Here is a 19,635-nt window from a genome sequence, read left to right as displayed (position 1 = left end):
ACACTTAGAGGTCCACAGGCATACATAAATAAATAACATCTGAAAAATAAATAAATAAAAGAGGAAAGTAAAAAAAATTAATAAAATCTGAATAAATAATTAAAATCTCAACAGATTCATCAAATTTTTATTTTTATGAGATAAACTTTTATCTCATAAAAGACTGGTCCCAGAACATAGAAAGAATTCTTACAAGTCAGCAATTTATAAAATGAGCAAAGACCTTGAACAGACACTTTTAAAGATAAGCAGATGGGAAATAAGCACATGAAAAGATGGTCAACATCATTTGCTATCAGGGAAATATAATTTAGTACTGCAATGTGATCTAAGTATTCAGTTATTAGAATGGCTAAAATCAAAAAGCAGAAAAGATGAAATGCTGGTGATAAGGTGGAGTAATAGGAACTCTTAATTTACCAGAGAGAGTGTAAAAAAACTACAACCATGTTGGAAGATATTTTGACTGTATGTTTATGCATATGATTTTAATTTTTAGACAAGTAGTCTAAAATTTTTTTAATGAACTGTTCTCACTAGCGAGTAGAATTTAGGAAAATGGTTGTTTTTACTTGTATCTAACAAACCTGAAAGGAAATATCCAAGAATAAACTTTGCCCTAGATGAACAAAAAAATCCCATCTTCACCTGTAGATACACTATTGGCCATGGTAAACTATTCTGCTTTGTGAGGACATTGAGAAGAATGGAGGTAGGAAAGAAATTTTTTATAAGAGTTTATTATAGCCACACTGATGACTCATGACGAAGAGCAAGACCTCAAGTGCTCTAGGACACAAATTTTTAATGGGAACCTTGAGCAGGGGCTTGGACTTGAAAGACTGAAAGTCCAAATAGCCAATGGTCAAATAGCCAATCTCAACATCCAAAATCCGAGCTTCAAAATACCCACTAGCCTGGGGATATGGGTCTCAAAACTTAAAGAGTCCTATGTTCACAAACCCAAACAAATTCTGCATTCTTCAAAGAACCTCAAATTCAATCTGAAATTTACCACAGAAACTCTTGTCCATTGACACCTTTCCCTGATTTAAATAAAACTTGATTTAGATTAAATCACTAATGTAGACGACAAGCAGAGTTCACTGGTACAAAGCTCCCACAGTTTTTCTATCACGAAGCCTAGGAGGGTTGACATAGAGACCTTAAGCCATGAACATCAGGTCTTTAGTCATTCATTTCTTCAGACTAAGCCTTAACCAAAAGCCCCAAACTAATAATGCCCAGACCCTTCAGTAACTGAACCTGGGTATGCACAAGCATTCCTGCTTCACCCGCCCCACAGGCTCTTCACTTGGATCCACATAGATTCAGGCAAACAAGACCTTGAGCCTCAGAAGACTCCACTGGGAGCTGCCCAAGGCTGAACCTGGATACCAAACTACTTCCAATTTGGTACTCTCTGTCCAGGTACTTTCTTAACTGTTGTGTTGCTAGGGACACCAAAGGGCCAAGAGAAGTGTGTGGCCAGAGCTCTGGGTCATTTCCAGAAGTTCCAGTTCTGTCCTTGCACAGGATCTAAAACCTAGAGCATTTTCCCAAGTTTCTGATGGGAGTGCTTATGTAATGGTTGCTATGACTCTGCCAGATGAGAAGAAATAGATATCTCTTGTAGACTTCCCAGTGCCTTCCTCTCTTTGCAAGAGATGGTCACAAATGCAGAGTTACTACTTAAGATTTTAGAAACAGAAACCTAACCATGGCCAACTTAGCATGGGATGCACTGTATCCATCAGTTTGGAGAGAACAGAAAGTTGACTGTGCCATTGAGCTGTTAGACAAGGACACCTAGGCTGCATGCAGGCAGAGAAGACCCTAGAGAGCTTTGGGCTAGATCTTATGTTGAATTCACTTGAGGTCTGTCTTGGCAAAACCTACAGTTCAATCTTCCTCCTGGGTTTTTCCTTTACTCTCACACTCACAACACTCCTGGTCACCAAAAGGTGGGGGGAGTTCCCCACACCACAAATTCTCCACATCACCTAAGTGTTCTACAATTTGGATCAATTCTGACACAATAGTGTCATATCTCACAACTTAAGGGTGCAGTGCTACAATCTGCTTCCACCCCACTTCAGATGCCAATTAAATGTAGTGTAAGTCTCCAGGTTACCCACAACTTCTTATTTGGCTTCAAATGGAGTTTCCCACAATGCCTCCTTTGGTTCAATTAGAGTGACTCACATCACAGAACTCAGGAAAACCATGAGCTTATGTTTAGCACGTTACTAAAGGATATCATAAAGGTTACAGATGAGCAGCTAGATGAAGAGATACTAACATGTCTGAGAACATCCAGAGTTTCTGTCCCCATGAAGCTAGGGTGCATGACTCAACCAATACTTGGATGTGTTCACCAACCTTGAAGCTCTCTAAACCCCCTCATATTGGAATCTTTATGAAGGCTTCCTCAAGTAGCCATGATTGATCGTTAACTATTTCCAGCCCATTGCCCTGCTCTAGATGTGTGGGATGGAGCTGAACATTCCAACCAGAGTAGCCTTAACAGAACAAAAAAATGCTCCTAGTACTGTCATCACTTAAGAGTTTACAAGTTTCAGGAGGTCTGTGCCAGGAACTGGGGGCACAGACCAGTAGGTATGCATTTTCTGTATCTCACAAGGTCAAATAGCCAGTCTCAAAAGGGCACATGCTAATTGATTCCATCTTCTTAATATTCTATTAATGACAAAATTAGTTACCAAGATAGCTGTGATGCCAAGGATTGGGGTCAGGGAAAGAATGTGACTATGAAGTGGTAACATGAGGGAGTTTGTGATAACAAAAAATTCTGCATTTCTACTGTGGTGTTGGTAACAAAAACCTACATATGTGATAGTTTCTTAAAACTATATACAAAAACCAAACAAAAACAAGTGCATGTTAAAACTGGAGATACAAATAAATCCTGTAGTTAACAGCACTGTAACAATTTCACTTTCCTCTTTTTGATAATGAACTGTGACTATGGCAGGGGTGTCCAACCTGTGGCCCACAGGCCACATGCAGCTCAGGATGGCTATGCATGTGGCCCAACACAAACTCGTAAATTTAGTTAGAACATGATATTTTTTTTGTGTGATTACACGTTGCAACGTATTTAATGTGTGACCCAAGATAACTCTTCTTCTTCCAGTGTGGCCAGAGATGCCAAAAGGTTGGACACCCCTTAAAGGGATTACCTTTGGGAGTAAGCTATCTGAAGGACATTTATAAAATCTTTAGAAATTTTTTGTGACTCTAAACTTATTTCAAAATTAAATGTTATAATTATGAAGTGAATATATACAGTATCATTTTCAAGTACTTTAAGTATTCTGAAATAACAGTGATCTGGAACTAAAAAATGCAAAATTTAATTACATAATTAAACAGGCATAGAACACTCTTGTGCTGTGTATATTAAAATTTAAGCCATAATGAGAGTAACTGCCACTATTTAAAACTTAACTTGTATAAATCAAGGGCAACTCAAAATTCAGCTGTAGGTATCCTGTACCAAACTGCTTGTGAGGTGTATTATCTGTTTAGACTTGTGACAGATGCTTTTTAATTTAAAGCTTCTTTCCTGTATTAAGTTATATGAAGTTTTCATAAACACAACCAAATTGAATGTGTTTATGAGTTACTTCTCCATGCATATACTGGCAAATGATGAGGCAACATTCTTCAATTCATATTATCTCCAGGAACTACAACTGGTAACAGGCTTTCCCCAAAGCAACTACCTGTGAATTCTCTTGTTTAACAATAATTGACAAGTGGGCAAAAGCTTTCACACAATTGTTGCCCCCATAGGGCCTCGCTCCTGAATGTTTTCTTTCTTTCTTTAAATATATTTATTGATTATGCTATTACAGTTGTCCCATTTCCCGCCCCCCTCACTCCACTCCATCCTGCCCACCCCCTCCCTCCAACATTCCTCCCTTATAGTTCATGTCCATGGGTCATACTTATAAGTTCTTTGGCTTCTACATTTCCTACACTATTCTTACCCTCCCCCTGTCTATTTTCCACCTATCATCTATGCTACTTATTCTCTGTACCTCCCCCCACCTCCCTCCCACTCCCTATTGACAATCCTCCATGTGATCTCCATCTCTATGGTTCTGTTCCTGTTCTAGTTGTTTGCCTAGTTTGCTCTTGTTTTTGTTTTAGGTGTGGTCGTTAATAACTGTGAGTTTGCTGTCATTTTTACTGTTCATATTTTTTATCTTCTTAGGTAACTCCCTTTAACATTTCATATAATAAGGGCTTGGTGATGATGAACTCCTTGAACTTGACCTTATCTGAGAAGCTCTTTATCTTCCCTTCCATTCTAAATGATAGCTTTGCTGGGTAGAGCAATCTTGGATGTAGGTCCTTGCCTTTCATGACTTGGAATACTTCTTTCCAGCCCCTTCTTGCCTGTAAGATCTCTTTGGAGAAATCAGCTGACAGTCTTATGGGAACTCCTTTGTAGGTAACTGTGTTCTTTTCTCTTGCTGCTTCTAAGATTCTCTCCTGTTTAATCTTAGGTAATGTAATTATGATGTGCCTTGGTGTGTTCCTCCTTGGGTCCAGCTTCTTTGGGACTCTCTGAGCTTCCTGGACTTCCTGGAAGTCTATTTCCTTTGCCAGATTAGGGAAGTTCTCCTTCATTATTTGTTCAAATAAGTTTTCAATTTTTTGCTCTTCCTCTTCTCCTTCTGGCACCCCTATAATTCGGATGTTGGAACGTTTCAAGATGTCCTGGAGGTTCCTAAGCCTCTCCTCATTTTTCTGAATTCTTGTTTCTTCATTCTTTTCTGGTTGGATGTTTCTTTCTTCCTTCTGGTCCACACCGCTGATTTGAGTCCCAGTTTCCTTCGCATCACTATTGGTTCCCTGTACATTTTCCTTTGTTTCTCTTAGCATAGGCTCCATTTTTTCATCTACTTTTCAAACAGATTCAACCAATTCTGTGAGCATCTTGATAACCAGTGTTTTGAACTGTGTATCTGATAGGTTGGCTATCTCTTCCTCGCTTAGTTGTACTTTTTCTGGAGCTTTGAAGTGTTCTGTCATTTGGGCCATTTTTTTTTTTCTTGGCATGTCTGTTACTTAAAGGGGCAGAGCCTTAGGTCTTCACAGGGGCAGGGTAAGGTTGGTCGCTGCGCTGTGACGCTGTAGGTGGGGGAGGGGCCGAGAGGGAGCAATGGCTCCCGCTCCACTCTCCACCAGATTTCAGTCCTTCATTCCCCTACCCACAATCAAACTGGGCCCCTCTGGTGCTGGCTCCCGAGTGGGTGGGCTTGCGCACGCTCCAGGCCCCCGTGGGTCTCTCCAATGACCTCTCCTGTGAGGCTGGGAGTCTCTCCTGCTGCCGCTCCAATCCCCACGGGCGCTTTCAGTCAGAGGTTTGAGGCTTTATTTCCCTGCGCTGGAGCCCTGGGTTACTCGGTCTGTTTCGCTCCCCGCCGTTCATCCTGGTTTATCTGTGCATGAGTGTGGGGCCGAGGGGTGCCACCCGCCGCTCTGCCTGCCCCGTTCTCCGCCACTCTGAGTCCAGCCCTCTCGGTTTATCTGTGCACGAATGTGGGGCTGCAGGGTCTGCTAGTGGTCAGACTTGCCTGCCCCGTTCGTCCCACGCTCCGTCAGTCTCCATCCCGCCACGGTAACGTGAGTCCTCTCTGCCCCGGGTACCCGTCTCCGCCCCTCCTACTGGTTTGGATGAATGTTTATTTTTTATTTCCTTGGTGTCGGACTTCCTTGCTGTTCGATTTTCTGTAAGTTCTGGTTGTGCAAGGAGGCGCAGTGTGTCTACCTACGCCACCATCTTGGTTCTCCTGTATGTTTTCTTTGACTTTGACTCCAGTCTTTGTAGTGAAGGCTTTCCCACATTTATTACACTCATCAGGTTTCTCACCCATGTGAATTCTCTGCTGGGTAATGACATCATTTTTGCTCAATGAGAATTTTTCACATTCAGTACATGCAAAGGAAGTCTTTTCTGAGTGAAATATCTAGTATGAGGTATGTCTTCTTCATAAAGACTTCACCAAATTCATAGCATTTGTATGGCATTTCTACAGTATAAGATTGCTCTGAGTACTCTTCACAGTGAACTCTTTTCACACTTACTGTATACATAGTTTCTCTTTGTATGAATTCACAGATGTGCAATAAGCATGCTTCTCCCAGTTAAGACTTAGCCACATTCCTTGCATGTATAAGGTTTCTCTCCTGTATGAATGCAGTGATGAACATTTAAATGACTCTTTATACAACAAAGAAAGAAACTGAAGATACAAATAAATGGAAGCACATACCGTGTTCATTGGTAGGAAGAATTAACATCATTAAAATATCCATACTACCCAAAGCAATCTATAGATTCAATGCAATTCCTATCAAGATTTCAATGACATATTTCACAGAACTAGAACAAATATTTCAAAAATTATATGGAGCCACAAAAGGCCCTGCATAGCAACAACAATCCTGAGAAAGAACAAAGTTGGAGGAATCACACTACCTAATATCAAACTATACTATAAGTTCACAGTAATCAAACCAGCATGGTACTACAAAACAGCATGATCAACATGGTAGATCAATGGAAAACAACAGAAAGCCCAAAAATAAGCCAACACCTTTAGAGTCGATTAATAGATAGAGGAAGCAAGCACATAAAATGGGCTAAAGATAGTTTATTCAGTAAGTGGTGTTGGGAAAACTGGACAGATACATGCAGAAAAATGAAACTATACCACCTTCTCACATGACATACAAGAATAAATTCAAAATGGATTAAAGACTTAAATGTTAGACCCAAAACCATTAAAAAAAAAAAAAACAGAAGAAAACATATGCAGCAAAATCTTGGGATTTAGCAATATTTTATCAGATATATCTCCTTAGGCTAGGGAAACAAAAGAAAAAGTAAACAAATGGGATTACATCAAAATCAAAAGACAACACACAGAATGGAAGAATATATTCGCTAATACATCATAAGGGGTTAATATCCAAAATTTATAAAGAACTTACAAAACTCCACACCAAAAATACAACCCAGTTAAAAAATAGGCAAAGGACCTGAATAGATAGTTCTCCAAAGAGGACATACAGATGGCCAATATACAGACATATGAAAAGATGCTCAATGTCACTAATCATCAGAGAAATGCAAATTAAAACTATAATGAAATATCATTGCAAACCTGTCAGGATGGCTGTTATCAATAAATCAACAAACATGTTGTGGCTGGTGTGGCTCAGTGGTTTCAGTGCTGGCCTGTAAACTGAAAGGTCATTGGTTCGATTCACAGTCAGGGCACATGCCTGGGTTGTGGGCCAGATCCCCAGTTTGCGGCATGGGAGAGGCAACTGATGAATGTATCTCCCTCACAATGTTTCCGTCTTTCTCCCTCTCTTCCCCTCTCTCTTAAAAGTAAATAAATATTTTAAAAAATAAATCAACAAACAAGTGCTAGTGAGGATGTGGACAAAAGGGAATCCTTTTGCACTATTGGTGGGAATGTAGATTGATGCAGCCACTGTGGAAAGCAGTATGGAGATACCTCAAAAAATTAAAACTGTATCTGCCTTTTGACCCTGTGATCCCATTTCTGGGAATATATGCAAAGGAACCCAAAACACTAATTCAAAAGAACCTCAGTACCCCTATGTTCATGGCAGCATTTCTTACAATCGCCAAGGTATGGAAGCAGCCCAAGTATCCATCAGTAGATGAGTAGATAAAACAACTATGGGAAATTTACACAATAGAATACTACTTGGCCGTAAAAAAGAAGTTTTACCCCTTTGCAACAGTATGAATGGACCTGGAGATCATTATGTTAAGTGAAATAAGCTAGTCAGAGAAAGACAAATATCATATGATTTCACTCATACGTAGACTCTAATGAACTGAAAAAAACAAGCAAAATAGAGAGACTCATGGAAAGCAGGATGACAGCTAAGGGAGGAGTGTAGTGAGTGGAGGGATTGAGCAAAAAGGAAAAAGGACTCATTCACATGAACAACAGTGTGGTGATTGGGTGGGGGGAAGGGAGGTATAACGGGGGTAAATGGTGGGAAAAAATACAATTAAAAAATCATTTAAAAAAATGACTCTTCATGGTGAAGCCTTTTCCACAAATACTACATATATAGGACTTCTCTCCAGTGTGAATTTATTGATGTCTGATGAGGCAGAACGTCACTGAGAAGCCTTTCCCATATTCATTGCATTAAAAAAGGTTTCTCTCCTGTATGAGTTTCCCCATGTATTTTGAGGGTAGACTTTTTACCAAAGCCTTTCCTGCATAGACTGCATCCATGGGGCTTCTCTCCTGTATGAGTTTTCTGATGTACAGTGAGAATTTTCTTTCTATGGAAGGTCTTACCACATTCACTGCATATAAAGGGTTTCTCTCCAGTATGAGTACGATGATGTACAATAAGATAGCTCTTCTCAACGAAGCTTTTTCCACATTCACTGCATCTATAAGGTTTCTCTCCTGTATGAGTCCATTGATGTACAATCAACCTGCTCTTCTGTGAGAAACCCTTTCCACATTCACTGCATTTATAAGGCTTCTCTCCTGTATGAGTTTTCTCATGTTTTTTGAGATTAGTCTTACTACAGAAGGTCTTCCCACATAGACTACATCCATAGGGTTTCTCTCCTGTATGAGTTTGTTGATGACTGATGAGCAGAGAGTTTTTGATGTATGCTTTCCCACATACAGTACACACATAAGGTTTCTCGTTCTTGTGAGTTTTCTGGTGTATATTGAACTGTGATCTTTTGAGGAAGGTTTTGTCACATTCAGTGCATTCATGCGGTTTTAGTCTTATATGAATTCTCTGATGTACAGTGAGATTTACCCTTCTATGGAAGGTCTTACCACATTCACTGCACATAAAGGGTTTCTCTCCAGTATGAGTACGATGGTGTACAATAAGATAACTCTTCTTGATGAAGCCTTTTCCACATTCACTGCATCTATAAGGTTTCTCGCCTGTATGGGTCTGTTGATGGACAATCAACCTGTTCTCCTCTGGGAAACCCTTTCCACATTCCCTGCATTTATAGGGTTTTTCTTCTGTATGAGTTTTCTCATGTCTTTTGAGATGAGTCTTTCTATAGAAGGTCTTCCCACATAGACTACATCCATAGGGTTTCTCTCCTGTATGAGTTTTCTCATGTCTTTTGAGATGAAACTTTCTATAGAAGGTCTTCCCACATAGACTACATCCATAGGGTTTCTCTCCTGTATGAGTTTTCTCATGTCTTTTGAGATAAGTCTTTCTATAGAAGGTCTTCCCACATAGACTACATCCATAGGGTTTCTCACCTGTATGAATTCGCTGATGACTGATGAGCAGACAGTTTTTGATGTATGCTTTCCCACATTCAGTACACACATAAGGTTTCTCTTTCTTGTGAGTTTTCGGGTGTATATTGAACTGTGATATTTTGAGGAAGGTTTTATCACATTCAGTGTATTCATAATGATTTAGTCCTGTAAGAATTCTCTGATGTGCAGTGAGATTTGCCTTTCTATGGAAGGTCTTACCACATTCACTGCACATAAAGGGTTTCTCTCCAGTATGAGTACGATGGTGTACAATAAGATAACTCTTCTTGATGAAGCCTTTTCCACATTCACTGCATCTATAAGGTTTCTCACCTGTATGGGTCTGTTGATGGACAATCAACCTGTTCTCCTCTGGGAAACCCTTTCCACATTCCCTGCATTTATAGGGTTTTTCTTCTGTATGAGTTTTCTCATGTCTTTTGAGATGAGTCTTTCTATAGAAGGTCTTCCCACATAGACTACATCCATAGGGTTTCTCTCCTGTATGAGTTTTCTCATGTCTTTTGAGATGAAACTTTCTATAGTAGGTCTTCCCACATAGACTACATCCATAGGGTTTCTCACCTGTATGAGTTCGCTGATGACTGATGAGCAGAGAATTTTTGAGGTATGTTTTCCCACATTCAGTACACACATAAGGTTTCTCTTTCTTGTGAGTTTTCCGGTGTATATTGAACTGTGATATTTTGAGGAAGGCTTTGTTACATTCAGTGCATTTATACTGTTTTAGACCTGTATGAATTCTCTGATGTTCAGTGAGACTCAATTTTCTGGAGAAGGCTTTCCCACACAGACTGCATCCATGAGCTTTCTTTCTAGTATGAACTCTATGATGATCAGTGAGCTCAGACATCTTGAAGCCTTTCCCACACTGAATGCATAAGTGGGCTTTCTCTACATTGTGAGTTCTCTGTTGCTGGGACTTATTGATGGGTTCAGTACTGACCGGCAATGTGATTTCGGTATAAAATTGTTCATGGTTAGCATGCAGAATGGATGTCCAACTTCCATTCAATTCAGCAGAGTCCTTTAACTTACAGCTTCTGTTTAGGTTTTTAATATTTAAATTTGATTTTAAAGGTTTTTCATTTATCTTAATCATATCACAGTTTTGCTTTAGTATGAAATGACCTTCGCCCTGATTAACAATATTTGCAAACATATTATGTTCACAGCAATGTTCCACACTCTTCTGAATACTTCGATTTTGCACGTGACACTGAAGAGGATCATCACTTCTCCTGAGTTCTAGGAAAGAAGAGAACAGTGAATCATTGTGTAATATCTCATAATATTAATTTGAAATAAAACTTTTTAAAAAATGCCTTCATGTGAAGTATCTATTTAGTGACAATCCTATGTATTATAGGATAAGTGATGAGTCTCTCTTTTTTTCCTACATAAAAATAAAAGCCATTAAAGTTACAGTTGAGTTTATTTATCACAGTGTTCCTACATAGCCTCAGGAGGAAGCTAGTTACTAGATAGAACAATTGATTAGAAGGTTGGACTTTTAGCCCCACCTGTTGACATATGGGAAAGGAGGGTGGGCCTAGAGACTAAACCTCTATAAAAATTCTTAACATAAGTAACTATCAGCCCTGGCTGGTGTAGCTCAGTGGATTGAGCACCAGCCTACAAACATAAGGTAACTATTTCCCTGAGTACTGTGAAATACTTGAGCAAATTAATTGAACCCAAAGAAGAGTTCATGAAACCCTCCAACTTATAACCAATTGGTCAGAAGCACAGGTGACAGTATGGACTTGCAATTGACATATGAAGAGGGGCAATCTTATGGGACTGACCTTTTAACTTGAACGGTCTGACACTATTTCTTGAATAAATAGTGTCAGAATTGAGCTAAATTTGTGGGTCATCTAGGTTTAATAGTTTTGGTATACACATATGAAGCAAAGTAATAAAGGCAATTATAGTCCATGAAACATGGTTAAAGGGGCAACGGAATGTAAGAGGTTTACAAAATCAGGATGTACAGGGTAGGGCAAACGTAGGTTTACAGTGTTCATATGGAAAATGATACAATAATTAATAAGTAATAATGTAAGAATAAGCTCTGTGTTTTGCATACTCACAACTATAAACCTGATTTTGCCCCAATGTGTACTTAAAAGAGAAAACAAAGATCACTGATGGGATCAATGGGATACATGAGAAGAGGGTTCATGAAAGTGAGGACTCAAAATTACTCCAGGAATTATGTGGCTTGAGCCACTGGGTAGGAGAAATACTGGGTAGGAGAAATACCTCTTAATGAAATGAGGACTATTACTGAAGTTCAGATGAGGGGAAAATAGAGTGTGCTTTGTGAAACAAAGTTTAAGATGATTATTACATATATAGGACTATAGTAATTCTACTGAAAACAAAAGTAATGTTAAAAGTAGAGACAAGATCTGTGTTTTTCTGTTTTTTGTACAGCTGTCATCTTCAAAAATATTATGCTATCAGAATGCAAGTTTTCAAGAAATTATGCAATCCCCTGTCATAGGAGGCAATCATAGGTATGGAACACATTAAGGGGTGTTAAACAGGATGACAGAAACTTTCTAGTCAAAATGATGGCATATCACAAAGATCACTGAAAAAGAACTGCAATTTCATATGACAGGGAAACTTGGTTACCTGGGACTAAGTGTCATCAGAATATGAGAAAATAATTTTACTTTTATAACCTAGCAGCAAATAATTGGAAAATGCATTTAAAAAATCAATTCCATTTACTACATAATATAAAAAAAAATCTCTTGCCCTGGCTAGTGTGGCTCAGTGGATTGAGTGCTGGCCTGTGAACCAAAGAGTCACCAGTTCAATTCCCAGTCAGGGCACATGCCTTGACTGGGTTGTAGGCCAGGTCCCCAGTAGGAGGCGCACGAGTGCAACCACACATTGATGTTTCTCTCCCTCTTTTTCTTACCCCTTCCCCTCTGTCTAAAAATAAATAAAATCTTTTAAATAATTTTAAAAAATACATTTACAAACTGTATACACACATCTGTGGACAAAAAAAGTGGGGTTGGGGGGGTGGGTTCTATGGAAAGTAACCTAACAAGGTGATCTGATCATAAATTCCTAACAGGGCATGTAAAAAAAAAATTTTTTTTAAAATATACATATACAAAAAAAAAATCTCATACTTAAGAATAAACTGAAGGGAAGTGTAAAACTTTTATTCTGAAACTTACAAAACATTGTTGAAAGAAATTAAAGACCAAATTAGATAGAAAAACACCCCATGATTCTGAATTAGGATATATAATATGTTTAAGATAGAATTACTACCAAATTGATAGACAGATTCAATGTAATCTCTATCAAAATTGTCTTGAGAGAGAACAGAGTTGGAAGATTCACTTCTTCCAATTTCCAAGCTTACTGCAAAGCTAAAGAAATCAAGGCCACAATGAGAATATGTACATATAAAATGTTCCCAAATTGATTGTGGTAATGGTTGCACAAGGATGAATATACTGAAAATGAATTAACTATATAATTTAAATGAGTAAATGGTACGGTTTATGAATTAAATCTAAGTAAAACCATTAAAAATATGATGTGGGGAAAAAAGCTTCAAAACAAAAAATTCATCGATAACATCTAAGAAGCAAAATCTGAATTATGAAAACTAGGAAGGGAGTTATTTGAAGCAGACATAAGTTATGATATAATTTGTGCTGGAACTCGTTTACCATGTTAAGATTGTTTCTTGAGGTTAGGGGAGCAAAGAACGATGTGACGTGAAACCAGATTATCATGGGGATACAGCATCCGAGTTGGGGTTGGATTTTAGGGAAGGAAAGCACTATGCTGAAACAGGGCACTACGGCCCCGCAGTGAGAGAAAGTGATGAATTCAAAGTACTATCTTTCCAGAGAGGCCTAGAAAGTGGAGTTTCACAGCAAGAGAGGTAGTAACACAGGCAGAGATGCTGTGACTGCGGACAAAGAAGAGGAAGATCTGAGAATCCTAGGACAAAAAAACTATGCAAACACAAACAAGAGGTAAATAAAGCAAAAGGGGGTCAGAGCCCAGGACAGAAAAACGAGGTATGGTTTCCTTTAAACTTCTACAAACAAAAAGGGTTCTCACACATGGAGGGTGGTTTGAGTTTCCTCTTGCACTGTCACAGCTCTGACACCGTCTCTGACCAGAATGTGACTTCCTGGCCTCCCACCTTGCTCGTTCTCACCCCCTCACCTGGGCAGACTACATGGTGCAGTTCATCCTGTACTGTCCTTGGTTCTTCCCCTCGTTCCAACCTGGAGAGCGTGTCTGGTTTGCTGGCTTGATACCCTGGTTGTGAAGAATGACGGAAGACTTAGACATACTGAACTGGGCTGATGTCTGTTAAGAAGGGAGAATGCTACATTTCGGAGAATGAACAGTTTCACATCTGTAACCCAAAGACTTTTCTCTCCAAAGAGGGGACATTATACCCTCTTGTGTGGGGCAAAAGAAAGATCTCAGATTTTAACATTTCTGTAGTTTCTGAAGAGTTAAGCAGCCGAGAAAAAAAGAAAACACTAACAGGGCACCCTCTAAGTGACACCGGGGAGCTGTCCTCACCCACTGACACCAGGTTGCTGTAGTTCTCCAACATCACATCCCTGTACAGGTCCTTCTGACTGGGGTCCAAGAACTGCCACTCCTCCCAGGTGAAGTCCACGGCCACATCGTGAAATGTCAGGGATTCCTCGAACAGCACTGTGCTGTTCAATGGCATGATGTGCTTAAATGACATGGAAGAAATGTTAAGTTTTTCTGTTCATTTTCACATTATAGGCTGCATATATATATCAAGTGGGGTTTATTTTAATATACAGTTTAATAATCACCAGCCTAGTAAAATACTATTTTGTAATTATTAATTTGTTCATCCATGCATTACAACAACTAGAAGTTTTTATAATGTGAAGAAGTTAAATATTCTTGTTTACCTGGAAACACCACATTCATACATTTGACAGACAAAAGGTATATATATGTATACTCCTCAGATTAACAAATGTGTTTTTTTCTAGGCGTCTACAAATCCATTCATAAAAAAGCAAAAAATAAATAAAACCAAAGTCACCTGAGCCTGGAGCATTTTCTTATGTTCTCTGAAAAGAGGTGGCAACAAGGAGGCTCTGTCTTGGTGTATTCTAGGTCTGCTCTAAATTTCTGTTCAGATCTGTCTTCAGTCAGGTGTGTCCCCAGAAATGCTTATACCCCGCCATGTAACTTCTTCCAGCTTCACATGATTTAATAGCTCTTAGAGTCCTCATTAGAAATGTCCAATGCTGTAGGAAATTTTTATGAGTTTATTTGAGCCAAATTGACAGCAACTGCTGGGAAAAAAAATAATAATGGATTAAGAAAACGCCCCATTGCATTTGTGCACCTTATTTTATACATTAAATTCAAAGGAAAGACATAAGGAGGTTACCTGAAATCCACTGGTAATAGATTAGGGAGGCGAGAGAAAGCAAAAGAGAAAAGTCTCTGGGACTGGAGAAAAAGTAAAAAGAATAGATACATACTTCTTTTATGTAGGTGGAAATAGGATGGTTAACAATTAATGCAATAACTATAACCATGAGGGGTTCTGTAGAGTCTTGGGCTGGTGGGAGATTGTTCGCTGATGGGGCTGGAAAAAATGAAGTTAATCTGACATTCCAAAAGTATGTTACTGTAGATGCAAAAAGAAAATGGACAGGCCCAGTTAAGATAAAGATTGACCTTTCTCAAGGAAGATACTGGTCTAAAACATGACTACCCAACATTACTTACTTTCAGTTAAAAAGTTTTAATATCAGCCCTGGCTGGTGTGGCTCAGTGGATTGGGTGCCCGCCTGTGAACTAGAAGGTAGCCAGTTTGATTCCTAGTCAGGGCACATGCCTGGGTTGCAGGCCAGGTCCCAATTGGGGGCATGCAGATCGATGTATCTCTTGTAACTTGGTGTTTCTCTCCTCTTTCTCCCTCCCTTACCCTTTCCCTAAAACTAAATAAATAAAAGCTTTAAAAAGTTTTAATTTCAGACCATCATAGGTGGTTATTTTCAGCCCCTGAGTTTGTAAGACCCACCAGGTGGGCCTTCCATGAGCTTATCAAGTTGAGCATGTAGCCTCATTTTCATCCATACTGAAGAGTCAGAACCTGTGGGTTGAGGAGAAAATTCTTTGAGTGGTACATTTTCTCTTGAACCTGATACTACAGTGCTTTTGATTTAATACCCACAGTATTGCTGGTATCCCTTTACTTATTTTTTCCTCAGGCACATAAAGTCTTAGGTTCTAAATACAGTGGAGCCCTGGCTGGAATGGCTCAGTGGATTAAGCGCTAGCCTGCAAACCAAAGGGTCACTGGTTCAATTCCCAGTCAGGGCACATGCCTGTGTTGCAGGCCAGGTCCCCAATTGGGGACTTGTTAGAGGCAACCATTTGATGTTTCTCTCCTTCTTTGTCTCCCTCCCTTCCCCTCTCTCTAAAAATAAATAAACATAAAAAACTTTAAATGCAGTGCAGGTATTCCTTTATTCTGTGGCGTTTAAGTGGAGTAACTGTGAAAAAAAGATGAAGGGAATGACATTGTTGGTGGCAGAAAAAATTTTTTTCTTCCCTTCTAGATTCTTTGGTCTAATAATTAAACTGATATAACACAGATTAAGAGAGGAAAAACAATTTAAAAGGTTAATATGTATAACTCTTGTATACATGGAAGCGACCCAGAAAACAAAGTAACTGGCCAAAATGGCAGCCACCAACACCCAAAATACCACCTTCACCTAAAGTTCAAAGACGTTGGGGGTGAAGAGTCAGTTACAGAAGGTTACCAATAAAGGCACAGTAAACAAAGGACAAGACTGCTATGCAGATGTAAGTCCTGCTTCTTCCACTGATAGTTATGGGGAGTGTGGTATAGTGAGGGAGACACCCTTATAGATGAGATTGCTCTTACAAATGTAAATGTCCTTCACAAGTGATAACTTCTACTACGTTTTCAGAGCTTCTCCCAGGGCTGCAGTTTCTTCAAATTAACCAGCCTAAAATAACCAACACCCCAAAGAGGCATATTTCAGGTGGCAAACTACTCACTTTCAGACTCAAGGAATTATATATTCAAAAGACAAAATTTTCTCCGAAAAACAGCTAACGTATTTTCACATATACAAGGTTTGCTGATGCATGCTCTCACCTCTTCATATAGGTGCAAAAAGAAAATGTATACATTCCCAAAATGGAATTTATTTATAAACAATTGTGTATTTATTCTTAAAAGTTTAAACTTCAGTCACCTTCAAAGCATCCTCCATTTTATATAATACACTGATTGAGACGTTTTTCTCTACTGCTCAAAACAGTTTCTGAACTCATCGATTTCAATATTTTTTAGTGCTTCTGCTGTTTTTTGTTTCATCTCTTCCACATTAGCAAAATATTTCCCTTTAAGGACTCTTTTTTCATACAGGGGAAGAAAAAATAATCACCAGGGGCAAGATTGGGTGAACAGGGTGGTTGTGGCACAGGTGTCATCCTGTTTTTGGTCAAAAACTGCTGAACACTCAGCACAGTATAAGCAGGTACACTCATAAATCACTCATCATAAAATGGGCAAGAGTCTTAAAAAAATATATTGAAAGAGTCTTCAAAAAAAATTTCAGTGAAGCCGAATGCAGCCTCTCATAACAATGCCAACTAACTGGTACACTGATACACATGAGTTCCTAGAACACTCACCTAGTGGGGGAATCTTATACTACAAGGAGCCCACCCTCCAGAAGATAATTCCAGGGGGTTTTGGGGGTTCCTCCTTGTATCACTGGCTAGAACTACACAATGTGTCTAAATTCAATTTATAGTAATTCAGTCAGTAGTGATGGAAACTGGAATCACCACAGTTGACTTAGACCAAAACTTACTAACATATTTGTATGTGGGTCACCTTCCCAGAGGGATGGATATTAAATAAAATGGAAATTCTGTTAGCATAAAAAAATGTATGAACGTATTTCAGTCAAATAAGCAACAATGTCCACTGGTCTATATGAAGAGGTGAGAGCAGGCATTGGCAAACATGTGAAAGAGACAGATAAACATTTTCCACTTTGCAGACCAAAATATCTGTCTCACAACAGCCCAATTCTGCCTTGCCAGAGGAAATGTACCAGAGAGGCTATATTATGAACAAGTGTTTAGTCCCTGGATGTGTAGTTAGTGAACTTCTGGATTAAAGATTGAAAACCAGATGGCTTGTAGCTAGTGCTCTGAGCCCTAACACCTTCTGTCCCAGCAGCAGTTGAGGTTGTAACCTTAACCAAACACCAGTGGTCCTGGGCATTCAAAACTTAACCCTCACAGGCATCTCCTGACCACAGACACTAATCACAGTTCCTAAGTGATGGTTATGGCTCAGTTGGTTGGACACTGTGGTTCAGTACATCGCTGGGTTGTGGGTTCAGTCTCTGGATGGGATGCTAGGAGAGGCTCTCTCTCTCACAACTATGTTTCTCTCCAAAAAAAGAAAAAAAAAAAAAAGTAAAATCTTAAAAAAAGGAAACTGGGCCAGACACCATGTGATGAACAGCCACACCACCCCCAAACATCATTGAGCAGTGTATTAAATCTCCAACTTAAACCAGACACCATGTTCATCCTAAATGCCACCTGTACCCTGTGCAAGCCAGGTGACCTGCAGAACCCCATACCCTGAAGGGCCAAGGGCATTATTGTAATGTGAGGGCACACACCCCTGGAAATGGGGGAGGGTTTTGAGCTGGGCATGTGTGACTAGCACTTTGCCCCCTTGCTAAACCTGGCAGCCAGAAGAGGGGCAAAGGCAAATAGGGCTGATACTGGCCCTCATTGGGTGGAGAGCCAGACACTTCCACTGGCTTTCAGCATGCATGGGATTCTGAGAGAGGACTTTTGAAATGGGGTGTGCATGGAAGCGAAGTCAGTTGATTCTTTCCCCTTCCCCTGCAAGTGGTGTGCCAACGGTGGCCAGTGAGGGGCCTCTGAGCAGAGACCTGCGGGAACAGACTCCAAAATACGGCTAGACAGTGACTGGAGACCAGCTAAGCCACTTACGTTTATGATTCTCTGGGTGGGGAAAGAGGTTTCCAGTGCAACCTTGAACTGAGCTGGCAGAGGGTGACAGGGTGACTTTTTCTGGGTGTCTTAGAAGGAACAGGGTCTTCGGCAGAAACTTATTGTTACTCCCAAAGACATCGGTGATAATAGCACTGTGAACAGATTTATGTTCCTGTATTATTTTCAGTTCTTGAACCTATGTGGTTGTTGTAATGACAAATATTTAAATAGCTATTTTTGATGTCATACTCTGACTTTTCCTTTCCCCTTACTTTTGTTAGCTAGATATTTTAGGCAGAAACTTGCCATTAAATAAAACATTCCTTTCTTTTCCACTGAACTCCGTCTTTGGAGATTTGCCTGATGGCAGCGGTAGGACTTCCCCCGTCCCCCCCCACCCCACCCCACTGGTTGGGTTGGGTAACATTATCTCTACACACCGACCCCCAATCACAGACAGACGCCTCTGGTTCTCCTCAAATCCGATTTCCACATCGTTCCCCTTAACTAGCTCCACCTGTGTTTTTCTACTCTCCCCCTCCGACCCGGTGATGGTTCAATGCTCCACACGACACGTCATCCACATCTCACCTTGTGAGAAACAAAACTCCTACTGTGACGAAAAAAACTTCCAGAGACAAAACCACATACTGACCTGACCTGGTCCCCAGTCCCACAAGGAGAGCACAAACGTTGTAATTTCTCATCTCGCTTTTACTTTGGCACGTTCCTACTCGGCCTACAGTGAGCGAAGAGGGTCTCAGGCGTTTGAAGAAAGGCCGGGAACAATTTCCGGTATTAGAGGGTCTCAGGCGTTTGAAGAAAGGCCGGGAACGATTTCCGGTATTAGATGGCAATATGTCCGCGCCCATGGCGCGGTGGCGCCCTGCGGGCCGCCATGTTTGGCCCCCTGACTGCCGAGCGGAAGGCAGAGCCGCGGCTTTAGGGACGTTAGTCCGAGAAGGCGAGAATGAAAAGTTACTGACATTCTCTCTTTTTCTGGCACTTCCACTCTTTTGGATATTCGGTAAAAATTCAGAGCTTCGCGATGCAAACACGGTGCGGGCAAAGTTGCCTTCAGCAGGCTCTGCAGAAAAGGACTTAAAGCCTCAGACTATTATCTCCACTTTATATATTTATAAACGTTTCCAAACGGACAACTAGGAGTTCA

General features: G+C 40.0%; 1 protein-coding gene across 6 annotated transcripts; it reads right to left on the bottom strand.

Moving 5' to 3' along the window:
* Nucleotides 1-6,082: 6,082 nt before the first annotated feature.
* Nucleotides 6,083-19,356, bottom strand: LOC112310238 (zinc finger protein 615). 6 transcript variants are annotated; one of them, XM_053914907.2, is made up of 7 exons: nt 19,120-19,356; nt 18,462-18,616; nt 15,460-15,531; nt 14,467-14,719; nt 13,959-14,121; nt 13,590-13,685; nt 6,083-10,619 (listed from the first exon to the last, which is right to left on the bottom strand). In XM_053914907.2, the coding sequence occupies exons 4-7, from the start codon at nt 14,479-14,481 to the stop codon at nt 8,230-8,232; spliced, it is 2,664 nt and encodes an 887-aa protein (XP_053770882.1). In that variant the 5' UTR covers nt 14,482-14,719; nt 15,460-15,531; nt 18,462-18,616; nt 19,120-19,356; the 3' UTR covers nt 6,083-8,229. The 6 variants fall into 6 exon arrangements, with proteins under 6 accessions (XP_053770882.1, XP_053770881.1, XP_024422259.3 ...); XM_053914906.2 differs by lacking the exon at nt 15,460-15,531 and having other exon boundaries at nt 14,467-14,722; XM_024566491.4 differs by lacking the exon at nt 15,460-15,531.
* Nucleotides 19,357-19,635: the final 279 nt, after the last annotated feature.

This window comes from Desmodus rotundus, chromosome 12 (assembly GCF_022682495.2).
Source record: "Desmodus rotundus isolate HL8 chromosome 12, HLdesRot8A.1, whole genome shotgun sequence".
NCBI lineage: Eukaryota > Metazoa > Chordata > Mammalia > Chiroptera > Phyllostomidae > Desmodus > Desmodus rotundus.
The sequence above is the reverse complement of the archived record's forward strand: the minus strand, read 5'-3'. Positions and strand labels throughout refer to the sequence as shown.